This window comes from Cervus canadensis, chromosome 5, assembly GCF_019320065.1.
Source record: "Cervus canadensis isolate Bull #8, Minnesota chromosome 5, ASM1932006v1, whole genome shotgun sequence".
NCBI lineage: Eukaryota > Metazoa > Chordata > Mammalia > Artiodactyla > Cervidae > Cervus > Cervus canadensis.
In genome coordinates this window covers 9,495,221-9,521,148 of record NC_057390.1, presented here as the reverse complement: position 1 = coordinate 9,521,148, position 25,928 = coordinate 9,495,221, and the positions used below count along the sequence as shown (strand labels likewise).

The window sequence follows — 25,928 nt, the reverse complement described above, 5'->3', positions numbered from 1 at the left end:
CTCTGTAATAACCTAGGGATAGGGGAATGGGTGGAAGGTAGGAGGGAGATTCAAGAAGGAGGGGACATATGTACACCTATGATTAATCCATGCTGATGTATGATAGAAATCAAACCAACATTGTAAACCAATCAGCAATTGAAAATAAGTAAATACTAAAACAACAACAATAAATTAAAAGTCAAAATGTGAAACTCCAGGCAGTTCACTGGAGTCCTTAAGACAGGTCTCCATTTTGGGGGGCAGGTTATACAGGGATTGATTAGAACTCAAAGAGGCAGTGGTGAGCTCTTCTCATAGGAAGACTAGAAAGAACAGGGCAGCCAGGTCTCATGGACACTGAGCTCCTTGTGACTCAAAGTAAGGTCCATGAACCGGAGGCATGGTTCTCACCTGGGAGCTTGTCAGAAATGCAGAATCTCAGATCTCACGCCAGACCTGCTTAATCCGAGTCTGCCTCTTAACAAGATACACAGGTAACAGGAAGAAATCATTAAAACTTGAGAACCTCTGCTCTAGGATATAGTTTGGGAAGAGGAATGTTGCTTAGGATCCAGCACAACCCAACCTACTGAGCCATTTCCTTGTCCATCTGTGGTGGTCCTCATAGCTTTTACTGCAGAAGGGAAACAAGTTTGAGAGGATTCAGGATGTAGCCTCAAGGAAAGTGATCAGAATACAAAGAAGACAGAGGTCACTGGATTTGGAAAGGACTGGAAGCTATGAGGTCTGGAAGCTACAGGCCAGGGCATTTGGTAGCTGTCCTTAGGGCCATTGAAGTCTCCCAGGATTCTGTAGGACTTGGAGAAGACAAGAAGACTATATTCCAGGAGCCCAAAAGGGAAGGATGTCAATAAAATGAAAGACTGGGGGTGACCCAGCAGGAGGCCATGAGTCTTAATGGAGTGGGACTTTTACTCAGGGATCGAGCCATCACTGGCCATGGGAATGCCAATCTCACTTACCCACCCTCAGTTCTGAAGTGTGTGGGAAGAGAAGCCTCTAGAGGAGAGCTAGGATTCAGGTAAGGTCCAGTGGTAAAGGACACATTCTGTGGGGAAGTTGATGATGCAGGAGAATTTCCTGGTACAAAATGGGGCTCCACAAGGCATACTGTGGAGACTGAGATTTGAAAAGAGAGGTAGAAAGTTAAATGGAGGACAGCAAACTTGGAGTAATCCAAGGAAAAGATGTAGGAGGAAACAGCTGGAGGGAAGCCAATATTTGGGGAACAGCACCAGTCAGGATAAAGTGGGTTACACTCCTTAACCCCAACATTACAGGTTGACATTACCTCTGTTTCCTGTCATCTTCACTTAGGGATCCAGGCTGACAGAAGCTGTCTCTGTCTTTCCATGATATAGCCAAAGTTCAATTCTTGAATTTTACATTGACCAAAGCAAGTCACATGGTCACATCTAAATTTAAAGGGATGAGGTTATGCAATCCTGCTGTGAACTTGGAAAACTAGAAATATTCTGTGACTAGAACTAATGACTACCACAGAGAGTGACTCTAATTTGTGGGGATGTGAGCCATGGGGTGGACGAAGTTTTAGGTTTAATAGAATTAAGTTATAGAACAGAGCTCTGGGAGAGAGTCATGTTGACATGGAAGAGAGCCGCCATCCACTGGTGGTGGCTGAGTCCTGATGACACCAGAAGCTTGTGCCTATTCTGTAGGCATGAGTTAGTTCTCAAGATATTTCCAGAGGCTTAGTAATCAGAAATTGACACAGATACACACAATTTCCCGGATGGTATATCAACCCTGCTCTGTGTCCTAAAAAGTTGGTCTTTGTAATTAATGGTTTTGTTTTCAGGCTAAAGAGATACTGGATAAATAACTGTCTCAGCTAAAAAACAAAGAACAGTGATGTATTGTTCTGGATGTTTTAGCTGATACTTTAATTTCGACTCCCTGAACTCCTGTGTCTCCTTGAGACATCAACCAGTGTTGCAAGTGGGAGCAGCCAACCACACATTTTCTCTGATGGCTAAAATCCCATCGAGTGATGTCACACTGTCTTCTCTGATATGATTTAGAGAAGCAAAGTTTTAATGTTCTTGGATTGACCAAAGAGCGAGGGTCTGTGGCTATTTTGAGTGCCAGCCTACTAGTTCTGCAGAAATATAAATATTAAATCACAAATGTTAACCTCTCTGGGTTCTGGGACTATAGATCTATATAATCTGTTGTGATTAGGCCATCAGTTTATAAATTTCCTGTTTGGATTACATTGAAGGAAGCAGATGCTGGACCCTAAGACCTTTGAAGCAGTCAGATAGGGGACATTGTTGGCTGTCTATCACATCCATTCTTTTCCCTAAAAAACCTGATATTGTTTGGTCCCCCTAGTCCACCAAATGACTAGGGGAATGTAACCCTGTCATCAGCTCCAGGGATGAGCCCTGACTGATCTAAGCCAGGTGTCTCAGTCTTGGCACTCTTACGTATTGGATTGGATAATTCTTTGTTGTGGGGACTTTTGTGTGATTACAGGATGTTGGGCAGCATCTTTGCTAGTAGTATTTCCAGCCCTAGTTGAAACAACCCAAAATGTCTTCAGATGTTGTCAAATGTCTGCTAGGAGGCAAAATCACCTCCCTAGTAGAGAACCACTGATGTAAATCAGCCATGATAATCTTACTCTTCTTTCAAGATAACTGAGTTTAGAATGGGTATATGGCAATTTGACTAATGAAATTAAGGGAAAAGAAGGCTACTGGGGAGTTTCAGGATATGTTTTATTCCCTTATAAGAAAGAGACCTGGGAGGAGACAAGTCCTTTCTCTTTCTCCGGATTTTGTAGTTTGTGGATGAAATCTGGATACATTGTAGCATGAAGATGAAACAAACTCAGAGAGAAAGACAAAATCAAGAGATTCCCGGAGAAGTGGGGCAAGAGTCCTGATACACCCACCAGGAGCCCAGCCCACCACCGGGCAGATTTTTATTAGAAACAACAAGTATTTTTATTGTTAGAGCCAGAGTGTTTTGTTCCTTGCACCTGAAATCATCTGAACTGAAGTCATTGGGGAGAATGGCACAGACAGAGGTAGGGCCCTCCCTCATTCCTGCTGGGACAATTGCCTTCTTAATTAAAAGTAATAGATTTCCCATAATGGCAACCCACTCCAGTATTCTTGCCTGGGAAATCCCATGGACAGAGGAACCTGGTGGGCTACAGTCCACGGGGTGGCAAAGAATCAGACACGACTTAGTGACTAAACCACCACACTTCCCATCATTGAAGCGATAGGACGTTAGGGAGTTTACTCGGATTTTTGGCAAGTTTATAAATAAACTGAGCTCCTACTGTCTAGAGGACAGGGATAAGGCAGCTACAAAGATAAGGACTAGATGATGCTGGGCCAGGAACAGACACAAACATCAGAGAAGCACAAACGGGCCAAACTGTGCTAAGTAGGTGGAGGAGTCAGATTTCAATGCCAAGACTGACGCAGGCTCAGCTGATCCCCCAGCACTGAAGCCAAACCCCCAGGTTTGCTTATACCGTGCTTTTTTTTTTTTAACCATTGGCTGCACATTGGAGTCACTCATGGAACTTTAAAAAATGTTGATGCCTGGGTTCCCTCCACTGTCCTCACAAGCTTCTTATATAATTGGACTGCTGTGTGGGCTGAGCATCATTTTTTTAAAACCTCAAACTTTTCACAGTTGGTGGATTCAGGTGTCTAAGCCCAAGTGCTTTCCATTCTATTGTGTTGCCTCTATTGTGTACCTACTCGTGGGTACGTTTCTTATTTCTATCTTTGTGTGTGTGTGAATAGATAATTCTTGCACCTGGTGCAAAAGACTACACAAACACACACAAAAAGCCTACACAATACAGTTTCTCTCCCATGCCTGTCTCCCAGTTACCTACGTCCTCTGCCTAGAGGACAGTTTATGACTGTACTACACAGGCGTATGTTTATTTTTGGTTCTTTTTATACACTAATGATAATTTTGTACGCATACTGCTCTATAGCTTGAGTTTTTGACTTAACTGTATCTTATAGATCATTCGATATTAATACCTAACCTCTTTGGTTTTTATAATGTGACGACTAAGTAATTCCATTGTATGGATGGGCTTTAATTTACCTAACAAGTCCACAATTGATAGGGCTCAGGTTGGTCCTGCCTGGCCTTACTATGACAAATTATGCCCCAGTGTATAAACTTACATGCATATGTAGGTATGTCTGTAAGAAAAATGGGATCTCAAGATCAATGGGTAGGTGTGCTTGTAATTGAGACCTGTGTTAAACTGACCTCATGGAGGCTTTGTTCTGTCAGCAAATATGCTGGAAGAAAGAGCACCTCCTAGACTTGCCTGGAGGTCCAGTAGTTAAGATTCTGGGTTTGATCCCTGGTCAGGGAACCACAATCCCACATGCTGTGGTCCGTGCCACTCCCCTCCTCCAAAAAAGAAAGAGTACCTCTGTCCCTGTGGTAAGGGGTGTTATCATTATTTGATTTCTACTGAACTGATGGGTGAAAAAATGGTACAACAATATATTTAAAATTTGCATTTTCACTACTCTGAGTGATGTTAATCATCTTTTCATATGCCAAATAGTCATTTGTTCCTTTCTATGAACTTCTGTTTGTATCCTTTACCTAAGAGTTCTTGATTTCATTTTCTTATTAACTTGAAGAAGCTCTTTATATAGTCACCACTCTTTCAAAGAGCAGTCCAAAGGTGAGAATCACTGTCTTAAGAGTTTTTCCTGTCTCCATCCCTCACATTCAATCATTGATCATGTCCTGTTTGGGCTACTTCGTGCTCTTATCACTAATTTCACATCTTTGTCTTCTGTCATAAGCCTAGTAGAGGCATTCAGCATCTTTCCTTAGGACTCTGGTCTCACTTCCCACCAATCCATCCTCCACATTGCTTCCAGCCTTGGTGCTATGCTTTTGAGTGCTGACGGGATTCTATTCCTTCCATTTTGTCTGAGCCTTCTTTGCCTAACTGCCCAGCTTCCCTCCTGCTAATCCCCACTGAAATCTGCTCTCTAGACCAGAGCACTGCATGCCATTCAGAACAAACCAATCCTTTCCATGACTCCAAGACTTGGCATTTGCTGTTTCCGATATGTGGAATTTTCTTTAATCACTGAGTTCTTATCAGATAGAAAACTTGATATTATGAGTGATGTGCTTAGGTAACTGGTATTCAAGATCCACCACATATGAGGCTGTGAACTAAAGTCTTTGCATATCGTGTCTCATGATCTCCACTTTGCAGATAAGAAAAGCAGAGCTCAGAAAGGCTTGAGACCACACAGTGTTCCCATGTCAGTTTCAGCGTGCTGCCATGCTCTTCTCAGGCAAACTGTTTGGGGGATAAAAGTCCTGTGGCCTTCACGATAAGGGGATCAGACACAATAGCCCTCACATTTAGAATGGTACTGCACGGGGGCTTCCTGGCAACATTTCATAGTGGCCTTTTCCCCATTTACTGTTGACATTGACTATAACTGTGGACAGAAACTGGGTTTCAGAGTATTGAGGAGAGGGTGAATCTTCCAGCCAGGTCAATTCATTTATGGTTAGTTTTCCTGCTGTCATTTAGCCTGCTGACTACTTTCTTCTTCCTATTGAATATAAATGCTCTATTTTTAATGTTCACTTGCTTTTTAGATTTCCCTGGTGGCTCAGACGGTAAAGAGTCTGCCTGTAATGCAGGAGACCCGGGTTTGATCCCTGAGTCAGGAAGATCCCCTGGAGAAGGAAATGACAACCTAGTCCAGTATTCTTGCCTGGAAAATCCCATGGACCGAGGAGCCTGGCTGACTACAGTCCATGGGTCACAAAGAGTTGGACATGACTGAGTGACTTCACTTTTACTTTCACTTTTTAGATTTCACATATAAGTGAAATCATATGGGTCTGACTTATTTCACTAAGCATAATACCCTTCAGGCCCATCCATGTTGTTGCAACTGGCAAGATTTCATTCTTTTTTTTTTAATGGCTGGGTAATATTCCATTGCACGTACATACATCTTCCTTAACCATTCATCTATGGATGGGCACTTAGGTTGCTTCTGTATCATAGCTATCGTAAACAATGCTGCAATGAACATAGGGATGCATATATCTGTTCAAATTAATGTTTTTGTCTTCCTTGAAAAAATAACCAGAAATGGAAATAGTGGATCCTATCATAGTTTTTAATTTTTAATTTTTTGAGGAACATCCATACAGTTTTTCATAGCGACTGCACCAGTTAACGTTCCCACCAACAGAGCTTGAGGGTTCACTTTTCTTCTCATGTTCATCAACATTTATTTGTTGTCTTTTTAATGATGGCCATCCTGACAGGTGTGAGGTGATATCTCACTGTGGTTTGAATTTGCATTTCCTTGATGGTTAGTAATGTTGATCATCTTTTCTTGTGTTTGTTGACCAACTGCATGTTTGCTTTGGGAAAATGTCTATTCAGGTCTTCTGCCCATTTTTAAAATGGATTGTTTGTTGAGTCGTATGAATTTTTGTGCATTTTGGATATTAATCCCTTCACAGATATACTATTTGTAAATATCTTCTCCCATTAACTAGATAGATTTTTCATTTTGTTGATAATTTCATTCACTGTGTAAAAACTTTTAGTTTGACGTAGTGTCATTTATTTTTGCTTTTGTTTCCCTTGTGTGAGGAGACATATCCAAGAAAATATTGCTAAGGCTGACACTGCCTGTGTTTTATTCTAGGAGTTTTATGGTCTTACACTTAAGTCTTTAATCCAGTTTGAGTTTATTTTTGTATATGGTATGAGAAAGTGGTCCAGTTTGATTCTTTAGCAAGTAGTGGTCTAGTTTTCCTAACATCATTTATTAAAGAGGAGGTCTTTTCTCCATATTATATGCTTGCTTCCTTTGTCATAGATTAATTGGCCATGTAAGTGTGGGTTTATGTTTGGGCTCTCTATTCTGTTCCGTTGATTTATGTTCTATTTCTGTGCCAGTACCATACTGTTTTGAGGACTGCTGTAGCTTGTGGTACAGTTTGAAATCAGGGAGTGTGATACCTCCAGTTTTGTTCATTCTCAGGATCATTTTGATTACTTAAGGTCTTTTGCATTTCCATAGTTTTAGAATTTTAAAAAATTTTAGAATTTTTTATTCTATTTCTGTGAAAAATGCCATTGGTATTTGATAGGGATTGCACTGAATCTACAGATTGTTTTAAACTTTACAATGTTTCACACTTAGTGACTACTGGGTGTGGTGAATGTGTTGCCAAGCTTTGGGCCTGCCTAGCCCCTTTGAACACCCTTCTTAATTTAGGACTTCTCCAAGTTGTGACTCCTGACCCTGTGGGCCTGCTTCCCCAGCTTCCCTTGAATCTAGGGCATTAGTGTGTGGCTCAGGCTCTGGCAACCAATTGTAAGATGTCACTTCAGAGGCAAATACCATAAAGAAAGGGGTGCCACACAGATTTCCTTCTAGCAAGGATGCTGACAGATCGATATCTAATCATCAAAGATGGCTGTGGCATATTGCAGCTGTAAAACCCTATGCTTATCATCAGGTGTTGGGCAGAGAAGCCGGAGCCAGGTAGCCACAGTAATAGCATATTCACCAGCAGAGTTTGATGGTATAGTTTGCACATTATGCTTAGCTGGCTAGTCTCTGAATTTGATTCTCTGATCCTCCTGAAGATCCTGAAAGGGACCACAGATTCTTCAATAAACTCTTTTTCTGCTTAAATTAGCTTGACGGTGTTCAGTTTGCAACTGTGACAGATAAAATTAGATTGTTGTGTACCCTGTGGCTTCAATTTTTTAATTGCAACTGCTTTTAAATGACTCTTTCCCCCAATCTCTCAAATTCACACATTACCAAAAAAAAAAAAAATTTCGCACATTACAATTGAACTATGAAACATAAGAAATTTATGCATATCATTAGGGCCCAACATTAAAGACAACACAAAGCAAGTAGTCCTAAACATTTATATTCAGGGCAGGCCCGCTCTCAGTCTTAATATTCTCTAAGTAATCCCATCACTTACAACATGATGCAAACTTGATAAATCCCAACTAGTTAAAGGAATATTTGACAAAGAGAGTGGCCTCTTGCCAAAGTGGTCTCTTCGAAGGGCAGCTCCCTGAAGCCTAATGGTCAGGCTCAGGTCAGCCCTGTGTGAGGCAAGAGGCAGCCTTGTATAAAACCTGGCATCGTATCTATGAGACATGCCTTTGCTTACTTTGGCCTGTGGCTCTGTCTCTTCCGCCTCCAAAACTCCATCACATATAAACACACACATGTTTTGCTCTTGAAAGTGAAAGTGAAGGTCGCTCAGTCATGTCCAACTCTTTGCGACCCCATGGACCATACAGTCCATGGAATTCTCCAGGCCAGAATACTGGAGTGGGTAGCCTTTCCCTCCTCCAAGGTAATCTTCCCGACCCAGGGATTGAACCCAGGTCTGCCGTATTGCAGGCGGATTCTTTACCAGCTGAGCCACAAGGGAAACCCAAGAATACTGGAGTGGGTAACCTATCCCTTCTCCAGCGGATCTTCCCAACCCAGGAATCAAACTGGGGCCTCCTGCATTGCAGGCGGATTCTTTACCAACTGAACTATGAGGGAAGCCTGTTTTGCTCTTAGTGATAGACTTTTCCATTCTGTAATAATGCTTTTATATCTTTGATTGAACAGTTAATCCCTCAGAGGTAAGAAGCACATTTTGTGTTTCTTTTGTATTTCTCACAGCACTGAACAGACTGTCCTGAACATAGCAAGGGTTTGTTTAATACATATTTGCTGATTGATTTCTCTTTGGGTTATGGAATGTAAATTACATGGATGTGTCATGAATCTTCAACGTTTGTGTGTGTTTGTGTGTGGGGATGGGATCAAGGATCAATAAATAATAAATTCCACATGTAGAGTTTGGAGCCAGAAAAGTTGAAGATGTAAGTCCTGGCCTTGAGTGAGCAATACTCTTTACTTTGTCATGCACGTGTGCAGGCTTATAATAATACCCACTCCAACCACCTCCCAGGATTGGGAGCTTTGTGAGATAACAGGCACTTGAAGTACCTTGTGACTGTTATCTGGTCCACAAGAAATGGGACCAGAGAGGGGAGTGGGGAAGAGGCTCTACAATTACGGTGTGGAGAAAGAATCATAGATGACATGACCTGCTGGGCAGATGGTGACTGCAGCCATGAAATTAAAAGACGCTTGCTCCTTGGAAGAAAAGCCATGACCAACCTAGACAGCATATGAGAAAGCAGAGACATTACTTTGCCAACAAAGGTCTGTCTAGTCAAAGCGATGGTTTTTCCAGTGGTCATGTATGCATGTGAGAGTTGGACTATAAAGAAAACTGAGCGCCAAAGAATTGATGCTTTTGAACTGTGGTGTTGTGGTGTTGTGAACTTGAGAGTCTCTTGGACTGCAAGGAGATCCAACCAGACAATCCTAAAGGAAATCATCCTTGAATATTCATTGGAAGAACTGATGCTGAAGCTGAAACTGTAGTACTTTGGCCACCTGATGTGAAGAACTGACTTACTGGAAAAGACCCTGATGCTGGGAAAGACTGAAGGCAGGAGGAGAAGGGGATGACAGAGGATGAGATGGTTGGATGGAATCACTGACTTGATGGACATGAGTTTGAGCAAGCTCTGGGAGTTGGTGATGGACAGGGAAGCCTGGTGTGCTGCAGTCCATGGGGTTGCAAAGAGTCGGACATGACTGAGCAACTGAACTGACTGACTGGGTTTGGTCCCACCTGCCTGGGGCCAAAAGGTTTTGTAGCACTGTACTACTGGGTTTCTAGACAGTATTTCTAGGTGGCAGGCACCCTCATCTCCCACTCCTAGCCAAAGCCATCAACACCACCTCAGACTTTAAAACACCTAACCCTATTGCCTGACTCCCTAACCTACCTTTACCTTGGTTCAGGTCCTGACGCTGTCTTACAGCTTCAGCCTCTTTCTGCCTCTGGTCTCTGACCTCCTTCCCCTGTATCCACATGGAGGGCAATTATTGCTATAAAAAAGCAAATAAGATCACATCACATTTCTAAGAATCTCTGTTGGATAGCTAAACCTATTTATCTGTGGCGTTTCTATATCTAAAGTGTTATGAGACTCTTGCTGTCCAGTGAGAGATGTTGGGTATATGAATTGTTACACAAAATGTGGACAATGGTTATCTCTAAATTTTTTGTATTCATTTATCAAACAAATATTACATGCCTACCATGTGACAGGCACCATTCTAGGCCCCGTGGACACGAGCAAACAACACAGGTACAAATCCTGCCTTCTTGTAGTTCACAGTACATAGAATGGTTTGTATTTTATAGGTCACTTTGGCCCATGAGTGAAGAACTGACAATAGGGGTTGGGTGTAGATAGGCATGAATGGAAGCAGGGGGCAAGGCAGGACAACAAGATATTGGCTCCGGCTGAGTTGTTGGTGGCTTGGCTATGGGTCAGATTGACTGCTCACTGACAGACTGGCTGGATATGAAGGTGAGTAGTAGGAAGGAATCAAGGATGATTTAGGGTGGATGATGATGCAATATGCTGAGACAACTGGGAAAGGAATAGATTTGAAAAGACAAGTTGAGTTCGGCTTTGGACATGTTAAATGAGAGATGCTAGTCACTTCAGTGGGAGATGACAAATGGCAGTTGGAGAAATTAGTCTGGAACTCCGGGAGAGGTCCTCGCTGCAGATCTACATTTGTGAGTCATCAGCATGTAAATGATATAATAGTCATGGGACTGGCAGGGAACACCAGGGAGAGAGTGTGACTAGATCAGAGAAGAGGGTGAAGGACAGCCCTTGAATATGCCAGCATTTACCAACAGGGAAAACAGGGGCTAAGGAACCTGGAGTGAGGTTCGAGGGAAACCAGAAAGGTAAAGCTTCCCTGGCTCAGTAGAGGAAGGTGTGTCCAGATGACAGATTTGGTCAGCTGTGCCCAGCATCTCTGAGAGATGGAGTAAGCAAGGGTATAAAAGAGAAAGGACTGGATAACCAACCAGGACCTACTGTATGGCACAGTACTCCATATTTTGGAATACCTTATCAAAGAATCTGAAAAATATACATACACATAGAGAGAATTGAATATATACACAATAGTTATATATATATATATAAAACTGAACCACTGTGCTGTACATTGGAAACTAACATGACATTGTAAATCAACTACTGTCGCTAAGTCGTAGCCCACTCTTTGTGATCCCATGGACTGTAGCCCACCAGGCTCCTCTGTCCATGGGATTTTCCCAGGCAAGAATACTGGAGAGGGTTGTCATTTCCTTCTCCAGAGGATCTTCCTGACCCAGGGATTGAACCCATGTCTCCTGCATTGGCAGGCAGATTCTTTACTGATGAGCCACCAGGGAAGCCCATAAATCAAACACATGTCAATAAAACATTTTAAATGATAAAAAAGGGATAGGAACAGAGGATTTGACAATATGCATGTCATTGTGGTGACTATGACCAAAACAGTTTTGGGCCTAAGCCTGAGTGGAATACAGGGAGGGAAGGGTGAGAACGTGTAGTTGGCAAGAGTACATAGCTTCTGAGAAGTTTTGCTGAGAGGCTAGATCATCGATGTTTTTGTTTTTTCTGTATATTTGTATACAGAAATTTGTATATTTGTATATAAGTTTGTATATTCTTATTTCCCAAGAATGAACATTTAATACTTCTGTTTTATTATTATTATAGATTGCAGATAGCACTCCCCTGTTTATAAGAGAAGGACAAACTCCCCAGTAGAACATTGCAAACCCTCATCTTCCCTCTTCTGTGATCTTTCCAACCTCAGGCTTGCTGTTCTCCACAATCACTGATCTCCCATAGGCTGCAGTCACTCTTGCTGGCTTCCATCATGAATAAAAGTCTGGTACCAGCATACGATCCAGCAATCCCACTCCTGGGCATATACCCAGACAAAACCGTGGTTTGAAAAAATACATGCACCCCTATTTACAACGGCCCAAACATGGAAACAACTTAAACACCCATCTACAAATGAATGGATAAAAAAGACATGGAATGTATATATAATGGATTACTTAGCCATAAAAAGAATGAAATAATGTCATTTGCAGTAACATGGGTCGACCTAGAGATTATCATACTAAGTGAAATAAGTCAGAAAGAGAAAGACAGACAGAGAGAAAGACCAATGCCATATAATATCACAAATACCATGTAATGTCACTTATATGTGGAAGCTAAAATATGACACAAATGAGACAGAAACAGATTCACATATACAAAGAATAGACTTGTGGTTGCTAAGCAGAAGGGCAAGGGGAGGGAAGTATTGGGAGTTCAGGATTAGCAGATGCAGACTATTATATATTATATGGATAAACAATAAAGTCCAACTGTATACCACAGGGAACTGTACTCAATATCTTGTGATAAGCATAACGGAAAAGAATAGGAAAAAGAATATACATGTATAACAGCATCACTTTGCCATACAGCAGAAATCTACACAACATGGTAAATCAAATGTTACTTCAATAAAATTTCTAGAAAAAGGAAAAAAACGTTTGATGCTGGACATTAGCTGTGGCTCCTATTTGTTCCAGAATCCCTAACCCACCCCACTCCACACACGGCCAGGGTCATTTGGTTACACACTTAGCATCCACACAGTTTCACTCACGCCATCAGTCCCACAGCTGCAGACAAAAGTTCTTTTCTCCTTTCCACTTCCCGGCTCTTAGAATGGCAGGATGGGATAACTAATAGGGAAAAGAATAGGGCCTCAAAGTCAGAGGGACGTGGGTTCCTTCCCTTATCTGCCACTCATTAACTGTGTGATCTTGGGCAAGTTTCCTAAGGGCTCTGTATCCTCATCTGTAAAACAAAGTTACTAAAACTCACATCCATTCAGTTTTGTGAAGCTTGGCATAAAGTAAAGCAGTAGTTGTGGCGGCTAACTTTGTGTCAGCATTGCGCGGACGCCTGGAGCCACAATAGGTGAGAACTAAGATGCTTCAGAAATGTGACCCGGTAGCAGGGGCCCCTCACATGACCCCGAGATGCCAGACAGTGTCTCTCTCCCCGCCCAGGGCGTGTGCAGGTCCGCTGACCCGTCTTTCCAGTCACCCCACACTCCGGGTCTGTGATCATGCACCCCCCACCCATAGCTGAGCCTGACGCGGCGTTGGCTCATGCGCCTTTGCGCCGCAGCCTCTTGCCACGGACCACACGTCTCATCCTCGGCGCCTGGCCCCGCCCCCCGCCCCAGGCGCGCCCCTTCAGCTTGCCCACTCCTGGGCCGAACGGCCGCGCCCGCGGGCCGTAAGCTCCGACTGGCTGCGCCGCGGCGGCGGGCGGCCCCTAGGCGCACACACCCTCCCCGCGCAGCCAATGGGCGTGCGCGCGTCACTGACCCGGCGGCCCGCGAGCCGGCAATCCCTCAATAAGCCACATTGTTGCACGAAACTCCAGCACAGGAGTCCCAGGCCGCCGCTAGCACCGCCGTGACACCTAGCCGGGAGGATCCGCCGGCGAGCGCAGCCCACGTATAAGCCGGAGAAGTCCGGTCGCCCTAGTGAAGCCGGACTTCGATTCTTTCTCAAGTTGAGCCTTAGTGATCTTGTGGCTGAAGTTAGTACTTGGACAGTGGGACATCCCAGCAAGTCGCCGGGAGTGACTCTCGGTCTCCTTTCAGCAGTTGCGACTACCAAAACCTGTTTTTAGAGACCCGAAACCCTCCAGCCGGGCGCGCCATCGTGTGCTTTCTTTGTGTGCCTCCCGGACTCACCAATCCCGGCCGCCAAGCCCAGGTACAAAGCGGTCCGACCGCGCCGCTCTCCTACCCCGCACGCGCTCCGGCCTCGGTTTCCCAACTCTGCTCCGTCGGGAGTTGGCAGGATGATTGCCTCTCATCTGCTCGCCTACTTCTTTACGGAGCTCAACCACGACCAAGTGCAGAAGGTAAGTGAGCGCGGGAGGGGCGGCTGGCTCTCCTCTCTGAGGACCTTACTTTGTCCGCGGGTCTCTTGCCGGGTCCCGGCCGACTAGGAATCTCCTCTTAGACCGTGCGGGGACCCGCCTTCTCCCCATTCTGGGCAGCGGACGCGGAAAATACCAGGACGGCGGGGAAAAGCCCCGGGCTGGAGGAGCCACGTCCGCTAGGCACCGGCCGGCGTGTGCGCGCGTGCGAGGCTCCGGAGCTCGCGCACCGCGCGCCGCGCGCCGCTCCCTCTCTGCCATCCCGAGCGCGCTCGCGCTCCCCCCACCCCCGCCCCTGGAGGGGCGGGCCACCCTGCACGTAGTCTGTGACTGCTGGCTCCACGTGGGAGGAACCCCCCTTTCGCCGCCTGTGTTCCGGCCAGAGCACGTGGGGAGAATCGTGGCGGCTTTGGGGGAGAAGACTCTGCTCCCGCGCTAAAGACGGCATTTCGGGGACCTACGATTCCCTCTAGCGTTCCTCACGGCCTCGTGGGAAAAGACCACACGGGAAAAAGCTGGGAAACGGGCAGAGGAATTTCGCCCGCCGCGCCCCTTTTCCGGAACTGAGGCGCCCGGAACCGAGGCTCCGCTAGGGACGTTCGCCCCCTCCTCCTCTCATCCCCCAGCGCCGGGCTCCGGACCGCCCCGCCTCGAGTAACCTAGCCCCGGGCCCGCCTCCAAATGGGGGGCTGACTTTGGATATTACTTTTGGTGTTCCCAAAAGTTTCTCCAAGAGGACCAACTCCACAACCCCCTCGTTCCTTTGCCGTCTTCCTGGGGATTTTTGTCGTTCTAGAAAGGAGCTTTTTCCAGTTGTAGGCCTCGACCTGTCTGCCCACTTTCTCTCTCAGCAGTGCCCCCAAATCCGAGCTCTTGGCGCGGGCCGGGTCTTCTACCTAAAACGAACCTCCTGCCTCGCCGGGGAGCCTGGCTCTCTGTGCCTCTGGGTATGGAGTGGGGGTGGGGCTAGCCAGGGCCCCAGGCGCTCTCTGGGGGAGAATTGAGTTTCTGAAATGCTCGAGATTGCGGGATTGGCTCCTGCCCTGGGCCTCAGCTAGGATTTGAGACGAAGGGGTGGGCGGGAGTGGAGGGTGTCCAGATCTGTGAGTCAATGACGGAACGTTGCTCAATTACATACTTGAAATTTCTGTCTTAGTGGGAACACATTTTGGGGAAAATGTTTTGACATTATCTTTCTGTGGGGTGACCTGCTCATACTCTCTGGTTGATCCTGAGAGCGAAGGAGAGGATGGTGGGTCGCCATCTCAGTGTTTTCAGAGCCGTGGCAGATGAATTCCAATATAACATGAAGTTTCCTAGCCTCAAACTGGAGTAGGGAGCAGACGGCAGCTGGTTTAGTTGAGTTTTACTTTGCTTGTAAGTGACTTGCTCTCTAACTCAATCCTGGGATGAGGCTCAGCACTTTAATTTAAGTACCTGTCTGTCAGAGGCAGAATCTTAGCCTTGGGCTTAGGCTTATTTGGGCTTATTTGCCCAAGAAGTGAGTTAACCCTTGTGGAAGACTACCATTTCTTGGCAAGTCCTAGAATTCAAAGCTTGGTGGTGTTTAGTCACCCAAGTCGTGTCCGACAGTTTGCAACTGCAGGATGTCAGGCTCCTCTGTCCTTCACAGTCTCCTGGAATTTGCTCAAATTCATGTCCATTAAGTTGGTGATGCTGGGGCTTCCCAGGTGGCTCAGTGGTAAAGAATCTGCCTACCAATGCGGGAGATGCAGTAGATGTGTGATTCCTCTCAATTTAGGTAATTCCTCTAAATTACCTGAGTTGGGAAGACCCCCTGGAGGAGGAAATGGCAACCTGTTCCAGTATTCTTGTCTGGAAAATTCCACGGACAGAGGAGCCTAGTTGTAACCTCATGGGTTACAGTCCATGGGGTAGCAGAGTTGGACACGACTAAACAACTAAGCATGCACGAATTGGTGATGCTATCTTACCATCTCATTCTCTGCCACTGCTTCTTTTGCCTTTAGACTTTCCCAGCATCAGGGTCTTTCTGATGAGTTGACTCTGCATCAGGTGGCCAAAGGAGCTTCAGGTTCAGCAGCCCGCCTTCGGATGAATATTCAGGGTTGATTTCTTTTAAACTGGAGGGTTATTAATTCAGGGGAGGTCTTCTCAGTTGGGTGAAATATTGCCCCAGGACTTCTAAATTTACTCACTCCTTGTACAGAGGATGGAACCTAGGTCCACAAATTTACCCTCCCCCAAGCCAGAGGATGAAAGCTAGGGCTGGAACCGTACTGGCCTGGAATGGGGAGTGGTCATACCTTTAGTCTCAGATTGTAAAGAGAATTACCCAGGATATGTAGAAATGAGTTCTAATCTGTTTTGTGGTTTATTAACCACAGGACCCTGAGCAAGTCACTGTGCTTCTTTGGACCGCCAACTTTTTCTTTGTAAAACAAGGATGATAAACCTCAAGTTTCTCCACTTTAGGAAGTTGTGATGATTAAGCACAACAATGTAAAAAGTTCTTTATTGTGGGTTTCTCTGCACTTGCAGCCAGCTACCTTTCAGCGGATGAAGTGCCTCAGGGACACTTGGGTGTATTTCCTGTAAGTTACCAGTGGGGGCAGAATTGAGTCAGGCCTTAACTCAGCAGTTGCGGAAGCTGGAATTTAGTCTCCCAGTTTAGGTGAGCAGTAAAAAAGTTGGAGAAAAAAAGATGAGAGTGAAAAAGTTGGCTTAAAACTTAACATTCAGAAAACTAAGATCGTGGCATCCAGTCCCATCACTTCATGGCAAATAGATGCGGAAACAATGGAAACAGTGAGAGACTTTATTTTCTTGGGTTCCAAAATCACTGCAGATGGTGATTGCAGCCATCATATTAAAAGACGCTTGCTCCTTGGAAGAAAAGCCATGACCAACCTAGACAGCATATTAAAAAGCAGAGACGTTACTCTGCCAACAAAGGTCCGTTTAGTCAAAGCTATGATTTTTCCAGTAGTAGTGTATGGATGTGAGAGTGGACTATAAAGAAAGCTGAGTGGTGAAGAATTGATGGTTTTGAACTGTGGTGTTGGAGAAGACTCTTGAGAGTCTCTTGGACTGCAAGGAGATCAAACCAGGCAATCCTAAAGGAAATCAGTCCTGAATATTCATTGGAAGAACTGATGCTGAAGCTGAAACTGCAATACTTTGGCCACCTGATGCAAAGAACTGGCTCATTGGAAAAGACCCCAATGCTGGGAAAGACTGAAGGCAGGAGAAGAAGGGGACAACAGAGGATGAGATAGATGGATGGCATCACCAACTCGATGGACATGAGTTTGAGCAAGCTCTGGGAGTTGGTGATGGACAGGGAAGCCTAGCGTGCTATAGTTCATGGGGTCGGAAAGAGTTGAACATGACTGAGCAACTGAACTGAACTGAACTGAACTTAGGTGAGCAAAGCTATTTGATTCCAGCTGCATTTAGGAAATAGGAAGCGAATCAGAGACAGTATTTTGGAAACATCTTTTAAACCATGTCTCTTACATCTCCAGCATTGGCAGGAAGGTTCTTTATCACTAGTGCCCCTGGGAACATAGAGCAGTGACTCTTAAACTCTTAAAAGTTGATCCTTGAAGGAAGAATTAGGAGAGAAGGTTGAAGCTTGAATTTTAGAGTTTTTTGAAAAGGCCTTGATTTGAACTCTTCTGAAATCCCTATCATTTTATATATTCTGAGCTGTAGTCTGAGGCAGGGAAAGTTTAGGTTCATCTGCCCAAAACTAGCCCTATCGGAATCACTTGTCTCCTGATAGACAAGTCCAGTGTTTTGTGCTGTTAGGAGAGGAAGGGTTATTTGCTCACTTTTGCTAATTTGACAGTTTGAAACTCAAGAGCAAACACATATAGCATCTACTGTGTACCAGGCAGTTTTAAGCTCTTTACATCTGTTATCAGCATTTGCTCTTTACATCTGCTCATTAACATTCAGAGCAACACCATGAAGTAGATACTATTATCAGCATTCCTGTTTTACTGGTAAGCAATTGAGGCACAGGTGACTTGTTCAAGGTCACTAACTTTTTCGTAAGAGCAGGGAATTGAAGCCAAGCCAGTTGGGATCTGGAGGTCCTTGCTCATGACCATACTGCCTCTGCCTCTGGGACCTGCCTCTGGGACCATTAGAAGACTCCATGCTGGTCTATGTCTGTGTTCACTTTTGGATGCTGGCAGCACCTTCATCCAGCATGTCCCGGAATGCAGCTAGCTCTCCTCTTGGTCAGATTAATGGCACCAGTGCTCTCTGACTTTTCTGGTTGGGATTCCTGGAGTCATTTAATTGCATTTCCTTTCTGATTGCTATACCTTTGTCAGCTGGCCTCTGGGTTACTTCAGAGGCCTCGTGGGGCTTGTTTCTAGTCTCTTTCTAGAGTTGGACTAGATCATTTCGGAAGTCTTTTAAGACCTTGTACTATAACTTTATATGTGGAACCTAAAATATGACACAAATGAACTTCTTTATGAAACAAACAGACTCACAAAGAACAAACTTATGGTCACCAAAGGGGAAAGGGGTGGGGAAGAGTAAATTAGGAGTTGCGGTTAGCAGATACAAACTATATATAAAATAGATAAACAAGGTCCTATTGTATCGCACAGGAACTATATTCAATATGCTGTAATAGGGCTTCTCTGGTGGCTCAGTGGTAAAGAATCCACCTGCCAGTGTAGAGGACTTGGGTTTGATCCCTGATCCCCTAAGACCCCGCATGCAGCAGAGCAACTAGGCTCATTCACCACAACTGTGAGCCTCTGCCCTAAAGCCCGGAGCCGCACCTGCTGAGCCCATGTGCTGCGGCTCCTGAAGCCTTCACGGCCTAGAGCCCGTGCTCAGCCACAAGAGAAGCCACAGCGATGAGAAGTCCACATGCTGCATCTAGAGAGTAACGCCTGCCGCCTGAAACCGGAGAGAAACCTGTGCAGTGTCAAACAGCCAGCATGACCAAAAATAAATAAATAAATTTTTAAAAATGCTTTAAACAATATCCTATAGTAAATCATAAAGGAAGAGAATATGAAAAAGAATATATATAATTTATCTGAATTACTTTGCTGTATACCAGAAACTAACACAACTTTGTAAATCAATTATACTTAAAAAAAAGATTGCACACTGATTGCCCTCTGACCCCAGCTCCCACATCAGCCTCATATTCTCTATCTCCCATTCCCCGGAGACGTGCATCACCATTCCTCTTGAGTGTCACACCTGTTCACACTAGGTGCTTTTGTGTGGCATTTGTATCATGCCATTGTACACTGGAGTTGGTAGTTTCAGAGAATGGAGACTCCTAGCCGTTTGTAGCCACTAGTGAGGTGCTCAGTGAATGCAAGGATGAAGGAGTAGACCTTTCTGGAAAAAGAACCTGAGTAACTGCTGCAGGAAGTGGAAGAGGGTGAGAAGCAGCTGGGGAGGCGCTGGTACTGCACTGAAGGGGTGAGCGGATGGGTGGACTGCTGGATTGTGAGCTATTCCCTCATCAAGGCCTGAGGCTGATCCCGAGAAGAAGGGGTGGCAGGGAGAGATGGAAGGAGAAAGAGGGTGTTTCCTGTCTTCTACCTGCTGCTGCTGCTGCTAAGTCGCATCAGTCGTGTCCGACTCTGTGAGACCCCATGGACGGCAGCCCACCAGGCTCCCCTGTCCCTGGGATTCTCCAGGCAAGAACACTGGGTGGGTTGCCATTTCTTTCTCCAATGCATGAAAGTGAAAAGTGAAAGTGAAGTCGCTCACTCGTGTCTGACTCTTTGAGACCCCATGGACTGCAGCCTACCAGGCTCCTCTGTCCATGGGATTTTCCAGGCATACAGATAGTTAGTTTAGGCTGTTCGCTAGATTAATGAGGGGTAGCTTTCAACTCTGAACTTAGATGAGAGGGGGAAATATCTTGGAAGCAGAAAGGTTTAACAGAACCCCCGAGAGATTAGAGTTTAGTGTTTTTTGAGAACCTGCTGTGTGTACAAGGCCCTCTAGATAGTATGTCGAAAATTGAGATTAAGACACCTTTCAGCTCTCTAGTGAGATAAGGCTCCAGAAATAGATACTTTACTTCCGCTGAAGGGTTGTGGCAGTTATTTCCATGGGATGGGGAGTTGACTGGTATTTTTTGAGCACCTACTCTGTGTCATTAATCTTCAGATAGGGGATGAAAGTGTGGGAGTAAAAGGATTGATTAAAACCTTAATGGCTCAGCAGTAAAGAATCTGCTTGCAAAGCAGGAGACATAGGAGATGTGAGTCCGATCCCTGGGTTGGGAAGATCCCCTGGAGAAGGGAATGGCAACCCACTCCAGGATTCTTGCCTGGAGAATCCCATGGACAGAGGAGCCTGGTGGGCTGTATAGTCCATGGAATCTTGAAGAGTCGGACATGACTGGAACACCTTAGCACAGGCACACGAAAGATTATTTTTGGCTGAGTTAATTGACATTGACAGGTAGGTACAATTTGGCCCATTTGTTCAACTTTAACTTAGTACTTAGTATCTTAATACTAAGCTCCTTTCCTGCTCAGAGGACAATCGATGCTAACAGGAATGTTTTGTAACTTTTTAAATATGCTTTTTAAATTTATTTAAATATTTTTTGGAAAAGATTTTTACAATGTTATTTTGTAGCTTTTATTCATCATCCATTTGTTTTGTATTGTCAAATTTATATTTCGGAGAGTGGCCAAGAAGCACGTTTTTCTTTACCCCTGAGTGAATTAATATTCTCTCTGAGCCTCCTCAGACAAAGCCAATATATATTTTTATGTATCACTTTTCAAAGTTGAACTTTTCTATCACCCTGAAGAGTTTGAGGGCAGGCAGGGGCCCTTTTCCAGGGGGCCTCAAAACAGCACAAGCCGTAACAGTTTTCTCAAAAACTAGCAGCCTTAGTAAGGAAATCTGGTACATTAAAAGAACTCAGGAACCCCAGAAAACTGGCTTCCTTTGTTCAGATACTTCCGGTTTAAAAGATGACTTCTGATAACTGGTTCCTCTTTATCACTGTTAAGTTTTGAAGTCAGCGAGTTTGGTTTGTTTTCCAGCACCGCATGTTGTCTGTCTTTGACTTTCCAAAGCGGTTGGGCTGGAGACGTGTCAGAGCAAATTGCAGAGTTCATTGGCTGTGACTTAGTGTCTCACACCATAGATCACAGGTGGCTGTTTCTGCTTGCTTTTAAAGTAGTTCTCTCAGCCTCAGTGCTGTTGACATTTTGGGCTGAATAATCTTGTGAGGGGCTACCTAGTCTATCATAAAGAGCAAGAGTTTTTCTCCTAGTCCAATTTACAGGGGCAAAGCTGTGTTTTTTGTTTGTTTGTTTTTAAACTACTCCTTTAGAGCAATGGTTTTCAATTATTAGTGATTTTGTCCCCCAGGTGTACTTTGGTGATGTCTGGAGACAGTTTTGGTTGTCATAAGCAGGTGGATGAAGATGTGTTATTGCATCTAGTTAGCAGAGGCAAAGGATGATGCTAAACATCCTACAATGCCCAAGACAGGTGTCCCACCCCGCCCCCCGCCCCCAAAAAAAGTTTTCTGGCCTCAAATATCTATGGATTGAGAAGCTACATCAACAGAAGCTGCATTAAATGGAATAGTCTATCCCCCATTCTAGGATTGCAGTGCATCGCTAAATGGTCATAAAGCTACTTAGTAGTAGCTGTGATGAAGACCATAGTTCTTAGCTCTCAGTGTCCCATATCGTGGGATAGGCATGGGGGGAGTGGCCTTTTACAAAAGGTGAATTTACAGTGAGGTCTGCAGACCACAATAATTAACAGATGTCCATGGCCCCTGGCTGAAGTGTGGGTTACCTGAGTTACTGTTTTTCTGTCTTCAACTGGAAAAATGTGGGCAAGGTGAGCAGTCCAGGAAGCCACGGGAGAGAAGTTAGCTCAGCTGACCCCCAGAGAATCTCACCCTGACTTTCGCTGGGGTCTCCCTGAAGGCCAGGCATTGCCAGGCTTCTGAGCAAGGCAGGCATGTGAGAAGGTGGCACTACTATCGCTGGGAACAGAGGAAAGGGGCTGTGGGTACCCACTGAGGGACAGTCCAGCAGTCTCGGGGAGGGTCTCCATGGTGACCAGTAGAGCCAGGCTTCCTGGGGTTGAATCCTGGCTCCTCACAAGCCAGCTGTGTGAACTTGGGCCAGTTATTTAACCTCTCTAGACCTCAGTTTCTTCTTGTGAAGTGGAGAGTGGATAACACCTTGATAGGTTCTTTGTAAGGATTTAAGAGAGTGAATATATGTGAAGTTCTTAGAACTGTACCTGCCGGAGTCAACACTCAATGTGTCAGATATTGATGGTGGTGGTTTAGTCACTGACTTGTGTCCTACTTATTGCTACCCCATGGACTGGTTCTGTTCTTCAGCCATCAGATGTGAGTACACAAAGACATTCTCAGATACCCAACTGTGTTGCCCATCTGGGTGGGAGCAGAAGAGGCCCTGTTTCTTTTTTCCTAAGAGCTTTCAGGGCAGGTGGGTTCTGGCCCATTTATGTTCTCTGTCTGATGTCAGGTTAGAGCAGAGGACAGGGAGGATAGAAGGATGGAAAGTTCCTAAAGCTGAGGAATGAGGAAGCATCCTCACTGCTTCCTCTGACTTCTAAACCTTCTCTTTCCCGGGCAGAGGAACACTTTTGAACTCTTCTTCTAACTTGCTTTCCTCCTGATCCTCTGGGAAGGAGGTAGCAACCCCATTGGGAGGGTGGGTCTTTGGGATGCCTGGGCTGTTTCAGTGCACCTTAGTTGAAGCGTCCTCCTTGGGAAGTCATGCGAGACACAGTTGCACTAAATAGTCATAGCATTAGTTCAGCCTCTTTTCCTTGTAGAAGCCTGGTCCCCTCCCCATTGGTACCTCCCCTGGAGGGCAGAATTGCAGAGGCTCCAAGGGCAGCTGCTGAGGCCACTTACGCTGAAGTTGGCTTGTGAGATGCTTGCTCACACTTCCTCACATCTGCCGCAGACTCTGGCTTCCCACTGGGGGAACCACTTGAGGTGTCTTGTGCTATTGAGTCATAGGGCTGGGTCATAGTAGGTTTCAGCCCCACTGACCCTGGAGTTTTAATGAAGCGAATGGTCATTCTCCCATTTTTTTTTTTTTTTGGCACATTGACTGTAGAGTCTCTGGCCATCTTGGTTCTCAGCAGAGAGCTCTTTGCCCTTCATATACAGACTCTGGGCTGTCCAGCTTGGCCTCTTCTGACATTAGGGTGCCTGGGGTTCTTGACAAAGCCAGAGAGGACCCTCTGTGTGGGACCCACGCTCTGCCTCCCATTCCTGTACAACCTTTGTCTTGTCTAGATTGTCATGGCTGGACAATCTCCTTTTCCCCGGAAGTGTCATGCTTTTTGCATTTTTGTCTGGATCTCTAAGCACTTCCTTAATAGTCCTTCCCTGGAGCGGCGTTGTTGTCGTTCAGTCGCCCAGGCATATGCAACGCTTTGGGACCCCATGGACTGTAGCACGCCAGGCCTCCCTTTCCTCACCATCTCCCTAAGTTTGCCCACGTTCATGTCCATTGCATTAATGATGCCATCCAGCCATCTCATCCTCTGATGCCCTCTTCTTCTGCTGTCAATCTTTCCTACCATCAGGGACTTTTCCAATGAGTTGGCTATTTGCATCAGGTGACCAAAATATTGGAGCTTCAGCTTTAGCATCAGTCCTTCCAATGAGTATTCAGGGTTGATTTCCTTTTAAAATCAAAGATTTTATTTGACTGGTTTGATCATCTTGCTGTCCTAGGGACTCTCAAGTGTCTTCTCCAGCACCACAGTTCGAAGGCATCAATTCTTTGGCACTCTGCCTTCTTTATGGTCCAGCTCTCACAACCGTACCTTACTACTGGGAAAACTATAGCCTTGACTATATGGGCCTTTGTTGACAGAGTAATCTTGGAGTTAATGAAGAGAGTGCGACTCTGGGAAATGTTGGTACCTTCCCACCCAGCCTACTTCCTTCTCCTCAGCTTAGCAGCCCTGTCCTGGAGGCTTGCATATGGCCTATGTTCTTGGAAGGCTTTATTCCCAACTTCTTCCTTCTGGCATCTCCATATTGTCTGATAAAGGAATGAAGCCAGATAAGCTATTGAACAGCTTTAATTTGGGCTAAATAAGGGAATTTGAAGCTGTCACTTTTCCTTTTTCCCATTTGAAGGGCTTTTTCCTCCCCAATTTTCCTGTTTCAACCCCTTCTAATGAAGTCTTCCAGCCATTTCCCATCAGCTCTCTCTTCCCCTCAATTCCCAAAGGCCTTAAAATAGCAAACATGTGCACCACTTACTAAGTGCTGGACTCTGTCTAGGAACTTGACCACAACTCAGGCCACCCTCAGGCAGCCCTCCAGGATAGCCATTATTACTGCCTGTTAGTCAGATGGAGACATCGAGACACAGAAAGGGACAGTACCTTGCTCAGGAGCAAGCCAGCATTCAAACCCGAGGTCTGATTCCAGAGCCCTGGCCTTTAGCCCCAGCATGGGGCTGCCTGGGACAAGTGGGGATGGCCAATTGTCTTTCAGCTTCATGGGGTTATGAGACTGGTGTCCATTGAAAGAGACCTTTGAGCTCATCTAGTCCAGACCCTTCGTTTTACAGTTGAGGAAACCAGGTGTCTTGTGCTAAGGGGCCAGCAGGGAACCCTGTTTCACGCCCCGGCCCATCCTGTTTCCTTTCAGCACCACTGGTATAGCATGAGCTCTTCCCATCATTCGGATGTGGGCTCCCCAGGAACCACAAGCAGAATTTGCTCTGTGGCCTATTCCTATGATAACCCCATAATTTTTTTGTCCAAACTGGATCACTTGAGGGTAAAAGGGGACATTGTTAACAGTTATGCTGCTACCACAGTGGGCAGATTATCCCGGGCAAACTGGGATATATGGTTGCCCTGCTTATGGTGGGTGTGACGAGGTGGGTGGGAAGGTCTGGGGCTGGACATGGTACAAAGGGACAGACCCAGGGGGTTTGATCCAGCAGGTGACAGAGGGCAGCTCACAGGAATGGGAATTTAGAAGCCCCTGTGGGAATCTGGGCTCAGGCGCAGAGTCTGGTCCCTGGCATAGGGCACTCCCGAGGAGGCAGGGTAAGGGATCTGGGGTATGGGCCAGGGCAGCCAGGTAGATGGAGAGGAAGCTCTGCTGCCAGGGTCGCATGCAGTGTGGGCCCAGGCCTGAAGAGCAGGGCCGGGCTCTGAGCACCTGGGCAGTCTGCAGGGGCCAGCACTTCTGTTACTCTCTCGCCCCTCTCCGCGGTGCTCCCCTTGCCCCTTTGTGTCCCCGTAACATGTGTCTGGAGCACCTGCTGTCTCTCAACACTGAAATAACTCTGGTGTCACAAATACGAAGTTGGGAACCTGGAGTCGGTGCTTTCATTCCTCTGGGACCAGTGACAGCAAGAGACGCTTTTTAGTCAAAAATGTGTTAGAATAACCAGCTGGGAATTTGGGGAAGATATTTGTGAAGAGGCCATTTGTATTGGGCCCCTGAAGAACAACTGGGAATTTGTTAGGCCAGAGTAGGAGTACATTTTAGGTACGGGGTCAACACACAGCTCTAACCTTTTCAAGAAAAAACAAAACAAAACTCAGAATTGTATTGATGTGTGCAATTTAAGTGATTGTGAATCTATATCTTATTGTAGTGAAAGAAACTGCTTACTGTCTGTCCTTACTGTTTCAGTTTGTGATTAGTTGTTGACATTTGCCTCCTACTGATAGTATGAGCATTTGCAGGCAGAAGGATCTCCTTTGTCCCAGTATCCTAAGTGCCGGGCACACTCAGTTTAGCAGTCAGTATGTGTGGGTGGAAGAACTGTTGCAGGGTCATGCACACCTGGGACATGTTATTCCTTTGAACTGAAGTCCTGTAGTCTGAGGATAGGAGGGTCCCAGGACAGGGGTCCCAGAGGCCTGTCTCCTGGACCCTGACAGGTGCTGTTGCCTGTTG

The 25,928-nt window shown here is 45.6% G+C and overlaps 1 protein-coding gene and 1 long non-coding RNA gene across 4 annotated transcripts in view; one reads left to right on the top strand and one right to left on the bottom strand.

The window, feature by feature from the left end:
- The window catches only part of LOC122441466, a 34,757-nt gene extending 20,838 nt beyond the window's left edge, over positions 1 to 13,919 (bottom strand). Inside the window, exons 1-2 of one of the 3 annotated variants that reach the window (XR_006269373.1) lie at positions 13,791 to 13,919; positions 9,920 to 10,022 (exon numbers count right to left, since the gene is read on the bottom strand). This is a non-coding gene — a long non-coding RNA (uncharacterized LOC122441466). The remainder of the gene's footprint in view (positions 1 to 9,919; positions 10,023 to 13,790) is intronic. The other 2 variants (XR_006269374.1, XR_006269372.1) reach the window with 2 other exon arrangements.
- HK2 (hexokinase 2) overlaps positions 13,434 to 25,928 on the top strand; it is a 65,698-nt gene continuing 53,203 nt past the window's right edge. The window contains exon 1 of the mRNA XM_043468069.1: positions 13,434 to 13,963. Within this exon, the coding sequence (XP_043324004.1) occupies positions 13,901 to 13,963 (63 nt within the window). The 5' untranslated portion in view covers positions 13,434 to 13,900. The remainder of the gene's footprint in view (positions 13,964 to 25,928) is intronic.